This window comes from Lepisosteus platostomus, chromosome 9 (genome assembly GCF_059453375.1).
Source record: "Lepisosteus platostomus isolate fLepPlt1 chromosome 9, fLepPlt1.hap1, whole genome shotgun sequence".
In the NCBI taxonomy this organism is placed as follows: domain Eukaryota; kingdom Metazoa; phylum Chordata; class Actinopteri; order Semionotiformes; family Lepisosteidae; genus Lepisosteus; species Lepisosteus platostomus.
In genome coordinates this window covers 17,679,709-17,701,601 of record NC_142619.1, presented here as the reverse complement: position 1 = coordinate 17,701,601, position 21,893 = coordinate 17,679,709, and the positions used below count along the sequence as shown (strand labels likewise).

Genomic DNA, 21,893 nt, shown 5'->3' with positions numbered 1-21,893 from the left:
GTTGTAGGGTTTAGCAATTCATTGACGAGTATCAAACAGAAAGAAGCGAATAAAAAATAAACACTGGTACTTTTTCAAATTTATAAAACCACATTTGTTGCAATAGCACAAAAACCTTTCAGAACACTTAGCGTAAAGCAATTTCATAGGCAGTGTTTCCACTTGTTAAACTAAGGTTTTGTTTTCCAAAAACAGTGATGTTATACTTCAATCTGTCATAATTTCTCTTTCTTGGACAAATATTTCTTCCAACGCAAACAAAATAAATATATGCTTCTTTAAATGACTGCATTGTTTTATTGTCCCCATTCAACACTTATCCAACATTTTAAATGCAATTTAACTATACGAAGTATGTAAATTTCAGTCAGGGCTCAACAACAGAAGCTGGTTTAAAAATTAGGATTTTGTTTACATATTGTACATTTTCGTCTCACACTTATTAATAAATAAAATCTGTCAAACACTCCAGGCAGCTTCTAAACACACATGAACTTCAGTATAGTACAAGATTTTGCTAGGTTTCTCATCTCTTTTACATCTGCTACATAAAATCTGACTCTCTGACTATCTTTAGGAAAAAGTGTGGTCCAACAAGCATAAAATGTACCAAATGACAGAAAGGGTATTACTTTCACATCTTCCATTACTGAAAACATAAACTCAGCGTAATCTTTAGTAACAATAACAAAGTTGAGAGCAGCTTTCATTTTATGCACTCCGTAATAACGTGTATCTTTTAAAATTCATTGAGTAAACAGAGTGAACATTGTAAACTCCTAACAAAAATGATTTTAAATAAAAATGAAGAGCTGAAGAGGAAACAAAGGCATTCTCGAACTTTCCATAATCTGGATACAGCTGACAAAGGCAATGCATGACAATCTCCAATCTTCGTACAGCAACTGAGCCAAATGAAAATACCACTGTTCAAGTTTCCAATGTCTACATTTAAATGTGTCACATTTACAAAGCTGAATTTGTTTTGTTTTTTTTACCACATATACCAATATTAATGGCTCAAGAAATACACACATTGGTACACAAATACAAATAAACAGGATTTGTGGTGCCTCTGTGCAAATCACTTGATGGCGTTACCTTAAGGTGTAAACACCGATTCTTTGATAATTGTAAGAGAACTTGATTTCATTTTTTGGGGTGTAAGTGTCATTTGTTTTACTGAAGTGAATTTACAAGTTACATCAGTTGGACGTGCAATGGGTCACAAACAAAGGAAGGTATTTTGCCCATCTTGCAAGCTGCTCTGAGCCCGAGGAATCCATCATGTCATCCCCTGAACGGTCTCATGGAGCCAGGGTTGATTCCAGACTCCCACAAGGCTGTGCATACATCTCATACAACCAGAAAGCTTCTAAACTTAATGTAAAATATTTGTTTTACAATAAACATCAAGCAGTTGCTACACTATGTTTACATGTTATGTTTGCTTTTAAACAAAAGTGACAACCCTTCAGGGTCAGAAGAATAATAACTTTGAACTAATGGCCTAAGATAAAGCCTAAGACAATTTACAGTTGAAAAGCAAAATTTTTAATACTGAACTTTTCTTGTACATGGCTATACTCATTACCCCTGAAGGGACGAATCTACAGGCCACTTTCAACCGTTTTTCAAATCCACCAAATGTAATGTAACTTTGCAAATAAAAATGCGTAGGAAGCCTATAAGAATGCAATAAATAAAACTGAATAAAATAGGAACAAATGTGTTTTTTCCCCTCTTTGCTTCAGTATTTTTTCCATTAGTAAAAACAAAGCATACCACAGACTTCATACTAATACTGGCTCAATTCCAAGTGGGAAAAACACTGCTTTCCCTTTAAGGAAACATCAGGATAGTGTCAGATTCACAATGAGTATAGAGCAAAATTCAATTACCAAGACCACAGCATGTTACTGAACTTAACAGTCCTCTCAGAGTACCACAATCATGTGCAACTCAACATTATAAAGATGGCTTATGACACAGAGAGAGGACAGGGCGTCTAGCTTACACGGCGCAACTGAAACTCTTCTGTCAGATTTTGTAAATGTCCACTAAAATCAGGAATTTTGCAGTAGTCTCAATGTTAAAAAAGTAAAAGCTAGTATTGCATTAAAAACAGTAATAAATAGGGTTTAAAACTTTTAAACCTGTTTCTTTGTGATACCTTAAAACAAAAACAAATGAATCTGTGCAAATGCTGATGAAGGAAAACTGAAGATACTCCTCAGTGATTTCTTAAAAGGCGGAACCAAGTCAGCCAGTTACCCATGACAGCTGTACAGATGTCCTGCAATATCAGATAGCAATGGCATGTGAGAAATGGTTGGGAAGTTGGGAAGAACCTAGTGAATGGAAAGTTGCCACCAGGAGAGCCCAATCCTTCCATTCTTAGGAACTTAAAACCAAGCTCATGAAAACAAGCTTATGCCCATGTCTTCAATCTATGAGTCAATAAATATACATCTTCAGTCAAAATGTAAATGGTATTATGTTCAATTCTTTTGTACATTAGTATATATTTTATAAAGAGATTTCTTCTCAGTTCCTCCATGTCAGCAGGAAGCTTTTGTTTCTTGTCCTTTCAGTCACTTACTTGTTTCCATGGCTGACATCTGTCTCCAATGGAAAATAAAAAATATATATATTTCAACAAAACTATCCTTTCCCCTTAACAAAAAACAAAAAAACAAAGTTCACCGAGACCGGGGAGGATATGTAAACTGTGTACAGCGTGAAAAAAAGGCAAGCACGCCGGACTGACATTCCCGAACACTCAGGGCGTTGCGACAGAGCAGTCGGGCTGCGCCACTGTGTGAAGAGCACCAGAGCTGCGGTGCGGAGGGGCTCAGGACCAGTTCAAGTTAAACCCTTTGGAGAGCATGACGGCCTCCAAGTCCTTGTCCTCCTCTTTCTCTCGCAGCCGCTGCTCCTCCAGAAGGGCCACTAGAGAGTCCCGCTGCTCCACCACGTCCAGCATCTCGTTCAGGATCCGTTTCTCCTCCGCCAGCTCCTCCTCCGTCTTCAGGTGATCTGGGTGGAAGAAGGGACAGGGGGGTCTTCAGGACGATTATCGGACGAGCATTCCTGAGCAGTGTAAGAGTTTGGAGGTTTCTAGTGCTTTATATTCTCCTCGAGGTGCCATATTTGTGTATCTAAAGTTGATAAATGTAAAATGAACCTATCAATACCACATGTTGGAACCAGGTGGTGCAGCAGGGTTTCACTGGAGCAGCTGAAGTGAAGCACATTGCTCAAGGGTGCAGCAGTGATGTACCTCTGATAGGAACCCACAGCCCTCAAACCAGGATTCTAGTCCCCTGACCACTACACCACACTGCAATCACCAACATTGAAATAGGTATTGCCTTGATTGGTAGTGTGACTGGGAAGAGGCAGGAATAAAGTGCCCGTTGCTATGGAAAACAATAGAGGCAAAAGGAGGGCCTTACCATCAACAGCCATGCGCTCCCTAAGCTCTTGTTGTAACCTACTCTGTCGATCTTCCAGCTCCAGTTCTCGGGCACTGAACAAATACAGACAAAAAGGCTTTAGTCTACAGTATGAACAATAAATTAATTGTATCCAATATCATGCGTTTTTCTCAAATTTAGCTGAATTTTCATATTTACTCGAAACCAGTTAAAACTGATCTTTAATAAATACCAGACTACTCAAAAGACAACCAATCCATGACCTGGTTTCAGCCTAAAATATTTACTTAAATATTATTAGTTATTAACATTAACAACCATTATTGAAACATAACTTTCAGTTAAATTCTATATCTTAGTTACAAACCTAATACAAAATTTAACTCCTATACAAATCCTAATCAAAACCTTTCGCAATCTTTAAATTAAGACTAAACTTCCCCTAATCATAACCATGATTAACTCCAAATTTGACTCTAAAAGCTGGTTATTTATTTCCATTCCAATTTTTATTGTCAGTCAGAGATCTCCCATGGAGAGAGAGTGCCCAGACGCAAATATTTGCATTGCTCAAGCCTAAATGGGCTGATGAATGCAAGTTTTGAACCAATAGTTTTTCTTTTACCTCTTCTGCGAAGACTCAGAGGCATGGTCCTATGTAGGGCATGATACCAACAAATTGATCAAAGCTGTTGTACAACTCAAAAGTGTTGTACGAAACACCTTATTCATTTTAAAATAAATTACTTTATTACGTTTTATGCTTTTTTTGTCTGCACAGCAAATTTATAAATGATAATTCCGAAGCAAAAACACCGTTATAACAAGAACCGCAAAGACACTACTCACAATATCATAAGCTCGGACTCATAACGCACTAGGGCATTTTTCTCCTGGACAAGCTTGAACCATTCTTGCATAAGCTTGGGGTCATCCTTCTTGCCCATTCCTGCAAAAAGCAGAAATTGTCCATATCAGCACATGACACTCCTCACGTAGGAGAGCTGGAGTGAATGTGACAGGCAGTGCAATGGAAGCCAAGCCAAGATGACTTTCCTGAGGAATGACAGGGAGGTAAGACCAAATCATTTTGATCTATCTGGAAATCTATGGAAGATGGTGTGGAAAGCTATTTCGTTTCGCTAGGAACACTATGGACACTTGTGTTGCAAGTTCGCTTATCACTATTACCTTATGAATAAAACTTGTAAAAACACATGTTCCCCAAACTCCCTCCCCACGTTCACCTCCCTTATCTCTGCAGTGAAAGGTGGAACTTACACTTCATTTATTCTTTAACAAAATATATTTGCACCTCCCAAGAAATATCGAGTCTCTGAAGAAAGTTTTAAGTTGCAAGAGGATACAGAATTGTTAACATCACCTCTGGGATTTACAAAGATTAAAATGCTCTTATAACACTTCAGTTTACCAATTCTGAGTAAATAAATGACACTCTTGTATTGTTGCATGCAGCATTAGGTTATTTTCCCCAGACGTCTTTAAGAGGGGAAGAAAAAGGCCTCTACATGCAGACTCTATCCATGATCTAACCAGAGCAACAGCAACAGGTATGGCCATTTGCAGCCATTTTAGCCAACTCAGAACCAAATAAGGCCAAGTCCATGCACTGAAGTAGAGAAGCCTGCAACACAACCATAAATGTCACATGTAGGTGGAGCAAAGCATTTTCAATGAGACATTAAGTAACCTCCATGAAGCATGATACATAAGCCCCCCCATAAATTCTGGAAAAATAAAAAGGAAAACAGTACACGTATACATAGAATGGCAGTGTTCTTTGACATGGGATGCCACTCACTACAGCTGAGTTTTAGTATTACAGACAGGGGCACAGAGGCAAGGCAGAGTTCCTCAGACCAAGAACACAAACACAACAAATATGGGTTTCATATACTAATATTTTTTTAATTTCCTCCACACCAAAATAAAAAAAAAACATTTTTTAGATTTTTTCTAAGTTACAGTATGCATCACTTAGTGATGTTATTTTGTACATCCCTAGACACTGTGATGTTATACAGTTCATCCCCAGTTATACATCCCTGAATGTCGTCCATGAAGCCCTGTGAGTGACTGTAATTTTTAAATAAATTATTTTCCAACAATAGCAAGAGGTTAAAAAAATCTGAAATAAGAAACAACTACATATCTATATTGCACAGCCTATATGTTGTGAATATCTACAGTAACTTAAGCAAAATTACGACAGAATTAATACTTCACCATAATACACCAAGTAAACCTCTACATCCGCGAGCATTAACTGAATTCTATAAATCATACCTCCTAAAGTAAAAGAGCACTTATCAAAGTGGCTTTTTGTTACTGAAGGCATTAAGAGCCTTTGGTGCAAAGAAATGGGTGCAGGACTAATCAGACATATTATTATTGTAGGTACCAGGAAAAAAAACTTTCTTCTTTTAAAGCTTATAGTCAAAACGTGATCTGGGTACATGTTATCCACACTGAATAAATAAGACACAAGCAAACAGGAATGGTGCACTCTAAGTAGGCGCTTCCTTTTATGTGACGTACAGTACACTCTTTAGATAAGATCATAAGATTTTAAGATCATAAGATAAGATCACTTTATTGGCCATATGCATTTTCTTGTATTTGGAATTTGTCTTTTCACATACCCCAACTTACTCTCCATGAGACACACAGATAGGGAGAGCAGCCTGGGGTGAGAGCACAGGGTCAGCCATTTATACGGCACCCCTGGAGTAGTTGGGGTTAAAGGCCTTTCTCAGGGACCAACGGAGTACGATTCCTCTGTCGGCCACAGGATACGAACCGGCAACCTTCCAGCCACAGGCACAGATCCTTAGCCACAGAGCCACCATTCAAATACTTGAATACCTTTAAGTTATTTATAAGTAATGCGTAGTTTTGTTAAAACGTATTTTTAATGTGTTAAATAGGCAAAGCTGCGATTTATTAGGCCTCTAAACATCAGCCTTTCCACACACTGGGAAGGAAAGGAGAGGAGTCCAGATGAGTTCTGCTGATCCGGGGGTTGCCACAGTGACCCTGCTGCAGCGAATGGCTCGCGAGGCGGGGTTACGTTACCTTCGTGGGTACAGCAAGGGCAGAAGGAGATAGGTCTTCGGCGAGGGGTCCCGACATTGGGCTCAACTTCAACAACACGGGGAAGGATTGAAGAGGGGTTTGGAGTGAAAGAGAGAGGGGGGGAGGGGAAGCGACAGAACCAGAGCCACAGCACAGGACACAGAGAAAATTATATATAGAGAGAGGGGAGACAGGAGGAAGGAAGAAAGAACAGGGAGGGAAAAAAATCAAAGATAGCAGCAAGAGTAATAAAGAAAATCAAAAGCCTCTGGGAAGAAAAAGAGCAGAGCGGCTGGCTGCGCAGAGTCATGAAAGAAAAAAGAAGTTGTGTAAAAAAGGGGCTTTAAAAGGTGTTTTTTACGTAAAGAAACAAGTTTTCCCTCTCTCTTTGAATGGCATAAAAGAGTTAATCCACAGAAAGGGCGAGTTTGCATTGTGTTGATCACACCCTTACTATCTTAAAGTTTCACAGCCTCACCTGTCCTGCAGCAGTCTAAAAGGCCTGACAGACCTGTGTCTGTGAAAACTGACAAAAAACAGCTTTTTAAAACACTGCTTTACAGCGTGTCACTGTCTTAAGCTTAAATACTACACCTATGGAAAGTGACGCATTCTCCCATCTTGCGTTTACTGTTTAATGTTCAACAAAGTACAAAGTAAACCACAACGTAAGCACTTAAGACTGAATACAGTACATCGCCTCCTGGGAAGCAGAAAAATAGAAAAAATTAAGATTTATTCTTATAGAAAAGCAGACATACATAAAGCTTGGTAGCACTTAACCTAAAATGTGAATGTATATAATATCTGTTTCTTTATATTATGTGCTACACTCCATATTCTAATTGACATACAGTAACAAGCCATACTGGGGACCAGTTCAACATGACTTAGCCATGTTTATTTTTACTAATGTCTAGTGTTTTCCTGCTGTAACTGTTAGATTTAGCAGAACATTAAATAAAGCAAACACCTCTGACACTAGTTCTTGATGACAGTATGTGAGCAGTGTAGAAATGTGTTGCAAAATTCAGTTTAACTATTATTGGACCATAACATTAAGCATTAAGATATAGAATCTTTCAACGTGTTCAGTTTTTTTTACTCCTGGTATGGGTCTTGGTCTGGTTTTAAACATTTATGAATACCCCTACAAATTACAGTGCATGCTGATGTTAACTAGTCAACCAAAAAAAACAGCCTCACCCAGAGAAAATCCTGAATGAGAGGGAAAGAAAATCAAGAGATGTGCAGAAAATCCGAAAGAGGCACGTTAACAACATTTATAGTGACAGGAGAGTGACAGGAGGTTGTACACAACCCAGGGTAAAAGAGCTGGGAGAGTGTCACACTGATACTACCACAAGGGACTATCACAGGCAAAACCAGCGCTAGAAAAGTGGCTACCAGTCGCACCTCAGTGAGGACAAACATCTTCTTCTGCTTCAAAAATATTCATTGTAATGATTATTTCTTTCTGAATACTGTAGTTTCCATCTTTATTTTTTTTCTCAAAGTACTTTCAATACACACAAAGAAACACGGCAATGAACATAACTACTTAGTAGACCGAGACATTTTAACTGAATAAAAGAATTTCCAATTTATAGGTTTACTTATACACTGAAAGTGTACCAAATGTTTTAAGGGGCTATTACTTTTTATCCTTGGCAGTGTTTTAAAGGACAACTAAAGATAATTAAAAATAATTATAAATAATTACAAAAAATAACAAAGGCTTTACCAAGAAAATGTTTTCACTCTCGTTTTCTGTGCAGAGGTGTTATTTGAACTTTACTGTAATTAACCTCCATATCTCTATCTTAAACAATATACTGAATTTCTTTACAAAGCCATTTTATTGGTCTTTGATAAAATGTAGTAGTTAAATCACAGATAAATGGCTCCAATAATTTCAAAAACTCAAATCATATTTGTACTGCATGTCTGAAACACTTTCAATGCATTGCATGTAGGACTTTGAATCGTAAACCTGCAAAAACAGTGCACATACAGTAGGAGACATTTCAGACATGTTTCCCTCTTTTTCCTTTGATCCGATTTAAAGCAACTGTAAACCTGATTTACAGATTTTTGGAAGGCGGTGTGTGGAATACAAATGACCTTACAAACGAATTAATTATTGTATCTTTTTCAATGTACAAAGAAATAGAAAGAGCATAGATCATGTATTTAAGAGCACACTCTCTTGCATTAATTGTTTTAACCCCAGTAAATTACAATATAAACTCTAAGCATGACTTAAAATGACACCTTAAGTGCCGACAAGCTTTGTAATTTTCTTGTCAATATTAATAACATAAAACACTTTTTAGCATTATATTCATTTAGTCAATAGTATTAATTCTGGGAAAAAATCAAACCTCATAACTTGCCTTTATGCTTCATAAAGCTTTACACAGTATATTACATTGCCTACAGTATGAGTGGCATGCACATACTGTAGTTATGGGCTTTCATGCAAAGACATGCCAAGTGTTGTTGAACAAGGTGCACACAATTCCACATTCCCTCACGATCCCTCAGGCCTTCAGCCTGAAGTGGAAATCTTTAACAAAACAAGAGAAGCAATTCACAGGCAACTGCCACAACTCTTTGAACAGTCACTCAAGACAGGGGTAGTACCCAGGGACTCGAAAATTATATACCATTTTCTTCTAATATATTTAAAGGTTACAGAAACAATGGTTATAAATCTGAGCAAGCAGGTCATCTACATGGATATTGGATCCCAGGGGCCAGTCACTATGGTTTGTGATAAAGTTGATCAAGTTACAGGTAGCAGACATTCAAGGTAATGAGTACTTGGATTGAGAATTAACAGAAATAGATATGGAACTAAGAGTATACTTAAGGGACGAATGCTCTAATCTGGGTGACGCAATCAGTGGAGGCCCCCAGGGATCCACTCCTGTATCAGGTGCACTGCTCTTCCCAATTTGCACAAATAGGCCAACCCCTGTATGATAACATTTGGTGCATACCAGGACCGGATTTTGGTATTCGTAGGCCGTAGGCACTTTCACTCTGAAATGTGCAAAAAGAGAGGGGTAAATGCCAATTGAATTGCAACATGATGCACTTTAAACTATTCTACTGCTAAACCACATGATTGATGGAGCGAGTCGAGCGACCATCACTTCGATACTTCTAGTTTCTAGAACAGCTGACAGATAGTGTATGATTATTGATTTGGAGCACCTAGAGTTGATCTCAAGCATGTTGTTTCAGCTTGTTTGTCATTCCGTCACTAGTGTTTCCCTCCTTCGTAGGCCCTAGGCACTGTAGGCACATGGGAATGGGAAATCCGGCACTGGTGCACACAGAGCATTACATGGGGATAGCAAAAAAAGAAAACTAGCTGCATACATAAGATCTTAAAGAAAAAGCTTGAACAACCTACTTATCAAAAAGACAATGACCTACAAAAGTATTGGGACTGCAAAGTCAAAACTCATTTTTGCTTTATAGAAAAGTAATCTGTACTTGTGATAGTGAGATTAACAGAGATAGGTCCAATATAATATCTGTTTTATTTTAGGGTAATTCCATGCTTACATCTGATCATATTAGAGCAAAAGTGATTGTGATCAACCCAAAGACCAGACTTGTAATAAGTGCTTTAAAATTTCAGTGTAAAATTCAGTTTTTGATTGCATATCCCTTGAGGCAGTATGAGCATATTGTATGTAAAATCCTTGCTCATTGGCCACGTTTTGGTTGTTATGCTGTGTGGTGAAGTACCTCCCAATACGAATGGAAGCAAAGTAAGGGGACACAATGTTTCAGAATTAACTTTGCTTCTACAATCATTAGTTTCATTATCACTCAAGAAGAGTGAGCCTGTTCTAGAGATGGTCATTTATATTATCTCTAACATACTTTAGAATTTGCTTGGAAGAACTGAGATATACATTTTAAAAAGGATAGTTTTGGAACAGTTTAATAGACAAATCAGACCTAGATTCATGTTTCCACTAGTTACTAAATATAAGTGTTCAAATAATTTTTCCATCAGTTACCTTGATTGTTTAAACCATTTGTTCATTAAAGATATGACAATGTAAAATGTTGTGTGTATTGTTTGTTAAATAAGACTGTCGTTATTTATTATTATGACTTAGATGAAGATCAGATCACATTTTAGGAGCCATTCGTGTGAAAATCCAGACAATTCCAAATGGTTCATAAACATTTTCTCACAACTGTATAATTAAGAAAAAAAGAACTTAACCCTTTTTGTCTTGAAAAAAGAAGACAAGTGAGACTCTGTCTGAAGTCTGAAGAACCCTCAGTAGCACTGACAAAATCAACTGTATAAATATATTTAGAATCAGTTATAAAATACAAGCCAGAAGAGACACAGAAACTAAATACAAGCGCATGTCAGACTGAGAATAGGAGGCAATTTCATACACAGGATTGTGGGAGAAAGGACTAATCTACTGAGGCATGTTGTTGATTCTGATATCTACTGTAGGCTTTTTTGGGAAGCTGCTGGATCAGATCCTTAGATCAATTAGCTACTAGAACGCAAAATAACTAAAGGGACTGAGTGTCTCTCACGTCTAGCCTTTCTTATGTGATACAGAGCACACAACACTCTCACTCCTTGCAGGTTGAGCTCTATGATCTAGGATTAACTACCACAGCAGTACTGTACAAATAGCAGAGTGCAACTGAGCTCCAGATGGTGCTAGTTTAAGTCAGCCAAGGAAGTCTTGGCTCTTCGTAACACGTCAGGTGCTTCACAGGGACATGCAGACTCAAAGATAAATAAATCAAAGGTTATAGTAAGCCCTTCTAAACTTCTTTATTTTCCTCATGTTTAGCTTTGCATAGTTTGCAACTGTGAACTCTTGAGATGTGAAGATAAATTGAGTGAGAAGTCAAAAAATAGAAAAAAAAAATAGAAAAAGAAATTGTTTTAAAAAATGGGCTGGGAGTGAAGTGATGTTATGGATGTACTCATAAAGCCAAACTTATTAGGACAAGCCTTGTTCCAGCGTTCACACTGTAGACTGCACCATTGTCATGTGATTTGTAGAGGGCATGTATGAGTAGAAAGGCATATGAAGACAATAGTTAGCCTGAAGCAAGCAGTTCCTGTTAAGGTGGCAGGTATCTTGAAAGGGCGGTAGGTTGCCATGATTCATGTTTAGCCATCTGCAGGACTGCAAAGGATTTATGTCTAGAGAACACTGCAGTTGACCTGTGGTGAAATCCTCTTTCACAATGTTTACTTCTAACGGGAAAGTTGGAATACACTGAATCACAGTGCTTAAGATGAAGATCCACTATGACATGATTACACACCATGTCAAAATGCTGAGAACAATTATATCATTGCTAAAAACATTTCATAGGCTCCTCAGAGTTCTGAACTCACCCCGCATGTGGAAGAACCAAAATCAGGAAAAGATCTGAAAACCAACATCCCCGAATGCATTACCTGCTTTATGTAAATTAGCATTCTTCTACACAGTATCAGAAGATGGAAGAAAGTATACTTTCTTGAACCCCAGCTCTTACAAAGACCAAGCTTTAATCTACACCACAGGACATTTATTGGAAACAGCTGTTTTTTAGCTTTACAGTATGTACCCAACACTTCTGTTTACATAGTCAGGGGGTGGACAAAATAATAGAACAATCTAGCAATGTATTAATATTTATTATACAATAAAGACTTGATCCATCCTTTGCCTTCAGAATAGCTTCAATCCTTTTAGGGATACTGTTAAACAAGTTTTGAACTGTTTCTAGAGGGATATTGGACCATTCATCAAGAATGAAAGCCTCCAGTTCTTTGAGAGATGAAGGAGGTGGAAATCTACTCTAAGCTCAACTGTACATTCCAAAACTTACCATAAAGGTTCCATGATGTTTAGATCTGGTGATTGGAGAGACTGTGGGAGGTTTTTGACTTCATCTTGGTGATTGTGAAACCACTCTTCAATCCATTTAGCAGTGTATATGGGAGCATTATTATCTTTTTGAGGAAACAATGTTTGCAACATAGAGTGGACCTGGTGACCTAAAATGGCTTCATATTTTCTGGCTGTAATTCTACCGTGCAGAGTAATAATCAGAGCCAGTCTCCCATGAGATGGCTGCACCTACAGACTCACCGTCATGTTTAATAGTTGGGAACAAGCAGTGTGGTTGGAAGTCGTTCTCTGGCTTTCTCCAAACATACTGTCAACCCGTCCCGATGTTGGAAAAATAGTAATAAACGACTCATCACGCCATAGGTACTTTATGTTTTGCTGCACATTGGTCTTGGTTTCAAGTGGTTTCCAAATGGCCGCCCTACCATAAATATCAGCTCTGTAAAGATATGTTATGTGTTTTTTTAGCAACGATCCTGTTAAGCGTCCATCTATCCCTGTCTTCAACCTGCAACCACTGTTCCTCTCTCCTGCTGCTGTTTTCCCTTGTTCAGAATTAGCCTTTTGGCATCCCCTGCATGTCTCCTTTTAACAGCTACTGGCCTCCATGTTCTTTTAGTTTCACTTTCCCCCTGGACACATTAAAACATGTTGCTGTGTCTGTGACTGATGCACCTGCATACTGTGCACAAACTACTTGACCTTGACCAAAATGTTAGATCTCTCCTGTTGCTTTAGAAACCCACATGTTAACGTGTGGATTTTAAGATGTCTTTTACAGTGGGAACATTGGTAATGAGTGTTCAAATGAATGAGACATGTAGAATCCTTTTTAATTGTGGTTCAGTTACTTCAATGTATATGTTTTTTCATTATTTTGTCAACCCTCTGTATACTGTATATAGATAAAGGATAACAACACACAATTCTTATTGTCCCTTGTTCTAAATGAAAAGGGACAATCTCTCAGGGAAATGTAAATTCTCAAGTTATGCCATTGTATACACAAAACAGGATTAATACAGAACAAACATCAGTGGTGGGAAGCTCACTGTTAAATCTATGGTAACACAAGGGTACCACTGCTGGGGGCACAGTAGAGAATCACATCACAACTAGTAGGGGAATGTTTGAGATAGATTCAGTAACAGGGTGTACACCACTTTCCAGTTCTGCTGTTTTATAATGCACAGAAAAGCATAACACTTAAAACAATCTAGTAAGTAAAAGAGCTATTTAATAAGAAATGGTCTAGGCGTGTTAGTGTTATTTCTATCCATTTTAGTCCTATTTTGTTTTTTTAATTTACATTATATGTACGAGTTTTCCAACAGGATCCTTAGCATTTATCTTCATATAAACCTGAATAGATAATAGATAGTAATACATCATTATTAGACAATTGTCTAAATAGTGCTCATGTACAGGTATTTATAAGTTTTAGAGTATACATACATACATAAAGAGATTTAGAGAAACAGTGAGTGCATTTTATACATACAATAAAATCAGAAACACTGCAAAATACCTGCAGACCTGCTTGTTTTGAGTTGTACTTTTTTGGGATATTACATTTCAAGAATTAATATAATGAAAAAGAAGTCCACTTCAAAATCCGGTAACTATGATAAACCCAGTAACTTCTGTTGCTTGAAACTTCTAGTACCTGTTATCTAAAGTAGATTCGATGAACACTGAAACAGTAATTACTGTACCTCAACACCTTAACCAGCCTTCCCTATTCACAACTATTTGGTAAAACAATCAATGGTGCAAAATACTTATCAGTATAGCAAGGGACTTTATAATTAACCGATTACCCACCATGTATAAGAAAACGAATTTTGTTATATACGAGATGATAGATATTCTTTGCTTTAGCTTGCTTAATTAAGGCCAGACCTGAGCTTTTCATGTTCGAACTGGAAAGGGTTTGGGATTAAGCATCACACAGGGGGTAAGGAGGGAAAGAGGGACACAAGTATTTCACAGGATAAAGGGGTTAGCTGTAAGTGTGGAGTGACAGGCTCGAAATACATACCACCCAGATGCAAGTCGATGATTTCACTGTAATTAGATTCTCCCCAATAGTCTACAATAAGGATATATTAGAGAGAGTTACTGCACACAGCCCAGACTGGGCGATATTATCTGTAATGAGAAATCATGCACTCACACACATGCTCACAGTACATACAGAACAGTATATACACTGTACAGTATGTATCCCAATCCTGTCATATACAGTACAGCCTCAGAGTTGATGACTCAATGCTCACGAAGTTCGGAACCCTTTCTATATTCCAAGCTAATAAAAGGAATGTTTCATCATCAGTGAAGACCTGAAGACCAGCTGAAAACAACTTAATATAATGTTACAGGTGTATAACTGTTTAATATAAGGACATGTTTAGCAGTATTTTGTCACAGCATCTTAACAAACCAGGTACTTTAGGTGGCCAGACCAAGGATTCTGAAGGGCTTTATTAACAAGGTGAATTTTCCTTCTGCATTACTTAATTTTTAAAATGCCTGCACTGTTACATAGTACACACAATACTGTGTATAATACGTGCAGTAGGACTATAATGAAGGTTTTGTTTTCACTTTGCAAATAAACCCAAAAGGTGATTACAGTTATAAGTACACTAACTACCTTACTGAAATACAGTATAGCTAAGGAAGAAAAAATCAGCACCACTGTTGCTTTTACTCTTCTTTTCCATTCTTCCGTCTTGCTCATCCTATAACATTTCAATGGGCAAAGGTGACATTTTTGAAACTGCTGTTTTCCCTCTTCCCTTTGATAAATAATCTTAAAATATGTCTAATCTGGCTGTGCATCCATAATCCTTGCCTGATTCAAAATACACTCACCTTCCTTCCTACAAGTCACCTTCTGTGCACATCTTTGAAGAATTCCTTTCTGCATACAAGTATAATAAAGTAATCCTATAGACAATACCTACTAAGAAGAAGGTGGTATTCTTGCTTTGGGGAGATCAAATGTGATTGTGTATCCCAAATTACGTTTTAGACAACAAGAAAATAACATTTGCAGTAAAGACTAATAGAAATGGTATAAATGTTAAATAGGTAAAGAAATTGAAAGTAAAAGCAGTCAGAGCTGGACAGAGGGATTACTATCCATTTCCACTCAGTACTCTGTATGCTTGTGATTCCTGTTTAATGTCACATCTCCACACAAACATGTAAAAACTGAAGAGCTTGACTAAGGTTTTGTTGAGAAGTGGGAAAAAGACAAAAAACAATAGGAAAGTAAGAAGCTGTGTGAATTGTGCCCAAAGAACCTTGAGCAATTGTATTCTATTCTATACATGAAACTGTCAACTCTAGATTGAGTTTTTACCAAGATTTAACCATAAGAAAAAAGTATGAGATTATGACTAGGATACAATAAAGGTACAATTGAGTTCCTTAATTAGTTTTTAACTATTAACTATTTTATTGAGCATCATAATCACACTGAATATAAAAATAGAACATCCATCCATCAGATTACGTCTGATTCCACCATTAAAAAAATCAACATTTAAAACTGTACTGGTTTTGGCCGACACCTTATCTTGACCCTGGTGAAAAGTTGTAGGATGAGCCCAGAAGAAGACTGGCACAAGATCGAATGCAATCAGTTGTAACAGTCTCGAGGAGATTAAGACTGAAGGGACAGCATTAGACTGTGACAGACCAGTAAATTTACGCCACGGCATACCCAGAGAATATGCTCTAGACATTGTCAACAAAGCAGAGGTTTTCTTTCGGAACTGTTAATGCTGATTTTCAAGCATAATTCAATAAGATGGTACACATAAAATATTACATAGTATTATTTTGGAAAGTATTATATAGGAAAAACTAAAAAGGGCAAAATGAAAATTCTACCTTTTACCTGCTTTTAACATAACTGTGTTAATGTTTAAAATATGATCAGCAAACACACACATGTCCATCCAACACACAATTCTATATCTACATGCATTTTTCAACATAAAATGGCATGCAAGGACACACTGAAAGGGAAACAAGAAAAGAAGAGAGAATGTTCAGAATGAGAATACAGTATCACCACAATGAAATGTTATATGCCTTTAAAATCTCAATTTTTAATACCGACTCTTTTTTACGGAGTTTTGGGCTGATCAGATAAGATTCTTCAAAAGAATAAACACAATTAGATCTACAAAAGTCTAGCTGGACCTCAGGTGAAACTTAATGTCAGGATGAACTACAGAGTGGGCAACTCAGAACCTACAGAAAGCAATATTTCTTAGTTCCAAATTATTGGGTGTGTCAAAACAAATCCAAAGGAACATCAACAGTAAATCAAATTAAGGAATATTTTTATCACAGAGACAAAAGTCTTTGGATGAAGAAAATCAAGTTAAATTAATTCTTTCCTTTATCCCTGCAAAAGCAATACTAAGACAAAGTAATGTTTTCCATTGACTTACAACACGGGGTTGCTGTCTGCTTTACTGAGAAGGGAGTGGAGATGATTCTGCTCTTAAGACAGGAAGGACATACCATGACCTCTTCATTCTTAACACCTGTCTGTAAAACTAGTGTACCTTTAAAATACTTCTGGCCGCCAGCACTTAAGTTCCTCATTATTATTACTTCACCTTCTAACTCTTTTAAGTTTTATTTTTTTTCCATTCATGTTTAGAAGAATAAATCCAGATAAAAAAAACATGAAGAAAACATAAAAAAGCAGATATAATAAAAGTAAAGATTATACAAATCAATTACGTAACGTATATTAGTATCTAAGCAAATACTGTACATAAAGTTCTAAATAATTCTGACTATACTATCTATCTATCTATACAAGGCAAAAACCTAATAGCTAATTTAAAAACCGAATACTCTCTCAAACTTTACTGTAATCAATATTATTCACTAACATTATACACTAATGAAGAAGCATAATTTTGATTGTACACCACAATGGACACTAACCACTAACCGCTATTGTTGTCTTAACTTACATAATCTTCTCTGCTTAACTTTAATTAAGAAAATCTCATTTTCACTTTAGGAAATATAACCTAAGTTATAAGCAGCATGTTGATTTGAGGGGCAGACAGAAACAAATCTCAGCTGCTAGTGAATGAATGAGTATGGCAAAACACTACTTTTAGACCAGAAACTTCCTTCAACAGGTTCATTGAAAATTTGTTACAATTGTTTTAAGATGTGGCTTTACAGATGTGACTCCTGAACATTGGGGATGGCACAGGGACCTGCAGACACTCTCCTCCGACATGTCTACCAGTCACAGCCATTCAACACTTCAAGCTCCACAGCCCTGGTGTGGACTGGATAAGCAGTACGTTTCTTTCCGAGATCCCTGTGGTCCTGCGGACACCTGACAAGTCGCAGGAGTCGCTGTCTCACCAAAACCAGAGAACAAAAGGGCACACTAACACCCCCCTACCCTGGCAACACTTGAGAGAGTTCTGATTGAACCAGTGCTGTCTGAGCCCAAGGGGTTAGCCTGTACTCTGCATTGTTGAACATTCTGCATTCGGCACCCACAGGCAAATCATTTCTAACACAGATGATACGGTGTAGATATTCTGCTTATAGACCAGATTCTGAAATAACCAGCAGAAACTAGAACATACACAGTGACAATGATAATACAATTACAGGCTACAAACTACTTGCAAAATTAGTTTTCCTTTTAATCTCTGCACAATATATTGTCATCCTTCTTTGTGTTCAAAACTGTGCAGCTCCTTGTCATCTATTTTGGAAAGTTCTTTATAATTCTGTTATAATACTTGAGATAATATTTTGAGATATTTTTTTAAAAACCTCATTCTATCTGCCTAAAGCTATTTTATATTACTCCCCGTTATACTGTGAATATAAAACATAACACCTAAATATTTTGGAATCAGCTGTTTTAATGTTGCTGAATTTAATTAGGTAGTGAAAGTGGTTTTATTACAGTATCTATCAAAACACTTGAAAAAGAGCCTAAAAGTGAAGGTTCTTATCATCACTGTTATGCACTTAGTACAAAGAGAAATTAAGGATGTCTGTGATAGTCCCTTGTTTTCAGAGGTTTGTGAAGGCCGGTGGGGAGAAATGTGTGATTTTCTGTTACATGCTGCTTGTGAACAAGATTTCAGTTATCATTTCTCCTCGCAAAACACTTAAGATCTGGAATTCATCTGTTTCAGGCCAATTGGAGTTGAGGTCTCTGCAAAAGGATACTGTCGTGTTGTGCCTACCTAAGGTGATGATTCACAGATCTCCAAACTCTTTTCCTCCTTGTACCTGAATTGGGCTAAAACCATGCTCCAAAACCATTTTAAAATCACAGAGAGTTTCTAAATGGTTATCCACATCCTTGTTGGACCTTCCCTGTGAAATCTCTTTTCAACAAGGACATTTGTCTGGTATTATAGTTTTTATTGAGTGATCAGTACCTGCTTCCCCACGCAATGCCTTCTCCACAGCTACTCCACGCTCTTCCAGCTGTCTCTGTTTCTCCTCAACTTGCTCCAGCTGCCTCTGGATTATCTGCCAAAAACAAACACACTTGCATATTAGCTGTACCCAAAAAGTTACATCCACCAGCTTCATTAATTAATGGCTGTAAAATCGACCATGGAGCTTTATGAGACATTGTGTGGCATTGTTAAAACGAATATCATATAATAAGAATAAAATAAGACCATATATATTTACAACACAAGACAGATTCAGTGTAGAACCATTCCAAAAACAATATCCTGGATAAAATATTTACATACTGTATAAGTGGATTTATTATTTCTCTATTAATCACGAGACAGTATCTATTATATCACATCTATTATAGTATCAGTCTCCCTTTCTTCAAAGGTTTCTAAGTACAGAGGTTATTAACACCGCAGCCACTCTCTTTCTTGACATTCACTTGACAGGAAACCGAAATATCAGACATACACAGAAATAAAGGGAAGTCATTAAATTATGGTGTAAGCAAAAAAACACTAACCATCTCAGGGACACCTCACCCACCTGGTATAACACTGGTATTGTGAAAACTATGATATCTTAAATACGTTTTAATGAGAGCCATATTTCAAATACCAACTGATATGATTGTGGATATACTGAATGCATTTGCATTGAACCTCTTTCTATAGAAAAAAACATAGAAAAAGAGCTATATTTAGGAGCAGACCTCTGTGGAAGAAGTCCAAACAAGGCAACAATGTAGGAAGCATAATTAACGTAATGTGGTCGCCTATAACGTGCTCTCTCACCCTTCTGAGCTAAAGCAGCAAGTTGAGCGAGTTCTACTTTCCTGCAGACCAAACATCCAGCAATTCAGACTTCCTCTTTACGGATTTAAATCTAACGGGTAAGCTTGAATATGTAAGAGAAAGGAAGTGAATTTAGGGAAAGGGGGATTCATTTTTATTTTAGGAGGAAGGGCTAAGCACAGCTTGTATCTCTTAGATGCATTATTATATTAATTATGGTTTGGAGAACATATGGTTTATTATTCATAACAAAGTGAGTTATTATTCATCATGTTTTAGTGAGCAAACTGTCTGGTGGATGGTATACAGTATTAGTTTCTCTTTTAGGTTTGTCTCCAATCGAATACATCCCAATTCAGCTGGGCCAGGAACAAAATCACCACGTGGCCAAAGTTGGAATACTGACTACAGGTATTTTACTGCGTATTTTAAATTGGTGGCGGAATTAAAACCACGTTTTTCAATTTAAAAAATACCTTCTAACTGGTAATAATTTTGAATTCCCAGCATCATCATCAGCATCATTTTCACACAATTATGAAAAAACACCGTTTTTTCCTGATTCAGCAGCTAGGAATTAAGCTCTGAGATGGCGTATGCTGCTTCACAGAGGGAAGCAGTGAGTGAGGTAGCCAGACACGTACCTGGGCTCTGTGTAGGCGCTTGAGCTCCTCTTGCTTGGCCTGTCGCCGGGCAGCCTTCTGCACCCTCCGTGTCAGCTTGGCATTAAGCTCTTCCTCTGTGTACGCTTTCTGAAATAGCGTTTCGGAAATACTCAGATCAGCAGATTCCAACACCAATTCGCCTGCAACCTCTGTTGTACATTTTGGGACTTGTTGATCAGACATGGGTGGCCGGCTCTTAAAATTTAGCTTGGACCTCTACAAGGGAAAAACAAGACAGTACCTAAAAATTAAGCACACTGCAAATACTGCCATTTGCAGCCCATGCAGAGTAATAAACGTAAAACATACACTCAACGAGCTTCAGATAAATACTCCTTCTTGATTACTAACAGACTTTTCAAATCTTCACCAAGCATGTGCAACAAAGGATGGACAAAATACTGTTTGAAGAGAAAGAGAACAGGGTGGAGTTGGTTCTGCAGTTGCAAAAAAATCCAGTTGGTAAAAACACTATTCTGCTAAATTTAGGGTGGGTGCCCTTGCTGTCTTTTGGCCATTTGCCTTCAACAAAGTAATTTCAATATAAAAGAATAAAAACCTAAAATACCCTATTGTTCTGTAACTGGTTCTCAAATGTAAACTGATGTGAAAAATTTCAGGGGCAAGCCTCATGGCCCCCTACAAAAACAAAAACAATATATACCCCTCATTTGTTTAAATGTTCTTTCTTTTTTTCCCTTCAAAACGATTCATTCCGTTTCCTGAATCTCAACATGGCATAACATACAAATAGGTAAATGTATCTTACCTATGTATACCCTGGAAGGGTGCTGGATAAATGCAGCAATTCTGGAGGGACTTGGGAACTAGTAGTAGTAAACTGTGTTGCCCCACAAATAAATGTCAGTGTACAGTTTGCCACATGGGGAGTGTTAAGTGCAGCAATTCCAGAGGGATTTGGGAATTAAGTGTTGGTAAATGTGTGGGCACAAGGGAGTTGCGCCAGTAATGTGAGCAAAGGCAGAGGCTTCTGGGCACAAGACAGAGGAGTGACAGCAGCTGTAAGTGTGAGCCCGGGAAGAGGAGGTTAAGGTGCTGGCCAACCTGGAGAACAGGAGAGCACTGAACGTGTCAGACCCCATCTGGTGAAGCAGAGCAGGGATGTCAATGACTGGAGGCGGACATGAAGTCTGAGGGCTGACTGGTAAGGAGTGAGAGCCAGCAGCCAACATGAACGATTTCCACCGAGGAGCAGGGGTAGGCTCGGGGATCGAAAGGAGATCGAGGAAGAGGAGGCTCCCTGTGAGCTGCAGTGAGCAGCAGGAGGCTCAGAATAGACTACAGTGATGACACTGAGAGCTGTCTACAGTATGGGATTCTGAGCGTGAGAGTCTGCAAGCTCAGACTGAGTGAGCATAAGAAAACAGTAAAACACATCTCATGTCCTAGTTGCCCCGGCAAGGGGAGATTTGAGATCACCATGCTCGGAGCAGAATGTAAAAAGGGAAAATTTAGCAGCATGGTTTACCCAAC

At 37.8% G+C, this 21,893-nt stretch overlaps 1 protein-coding gene across 34 annotated transcripts in view; it reads right to left on the bottom strand.

The window, feature by feature from the left end:
* Positions 1-274: 274 nt before the first annotated feature.
* The window catches only part of mical3a (microtubule associated monooxygenase, calponin and LIM domain containing 3a), a 140,843-nt gene continuing 119,224 nt past the window's right edge, over positions 275-21,893 (bottom strand). For 28 of the 34 annotated variants that reach the window (XM_088647014.1, XM_088647012.1, XM_088647020.1 and 25 more), the window contains 7 exons: positions 20,379-20,486; positions 18,910-19,003; positions 14,490-14,540; positions 6,537-6,602; positions 4,290-4,389; positions 3,459-3,532; positions 275-3,039 (listed from right to left, as the gene is read on the bottom strand). In XM_088647014.1, the coding sequence (XP_088503140.1) occupies positions 2,855-3,039; positions 3,459-3,532; positions 4,290-4,389; positions 6,537-6,602; positions 14,490-14,540; positions 18,910-19,003; positions 20,379-20,486 (678 nt within the window). In that variant the 3' untranslated portion in view covers positions 275-2,854. The remainder of the gene's footprint in view (positions 3,040-3,458; positions 3,533-4,289; positions 4,390-6,536; positions 6,603-14,489; positions 14,541-18,909; positions 19,004-20,378; positions 20,487-21,893) is intronic. The other 6 variants (XM_088647025.1, XM_088647034.1, XM_088647036.1 and 3 more) reach the window with 3 other exon arrangements.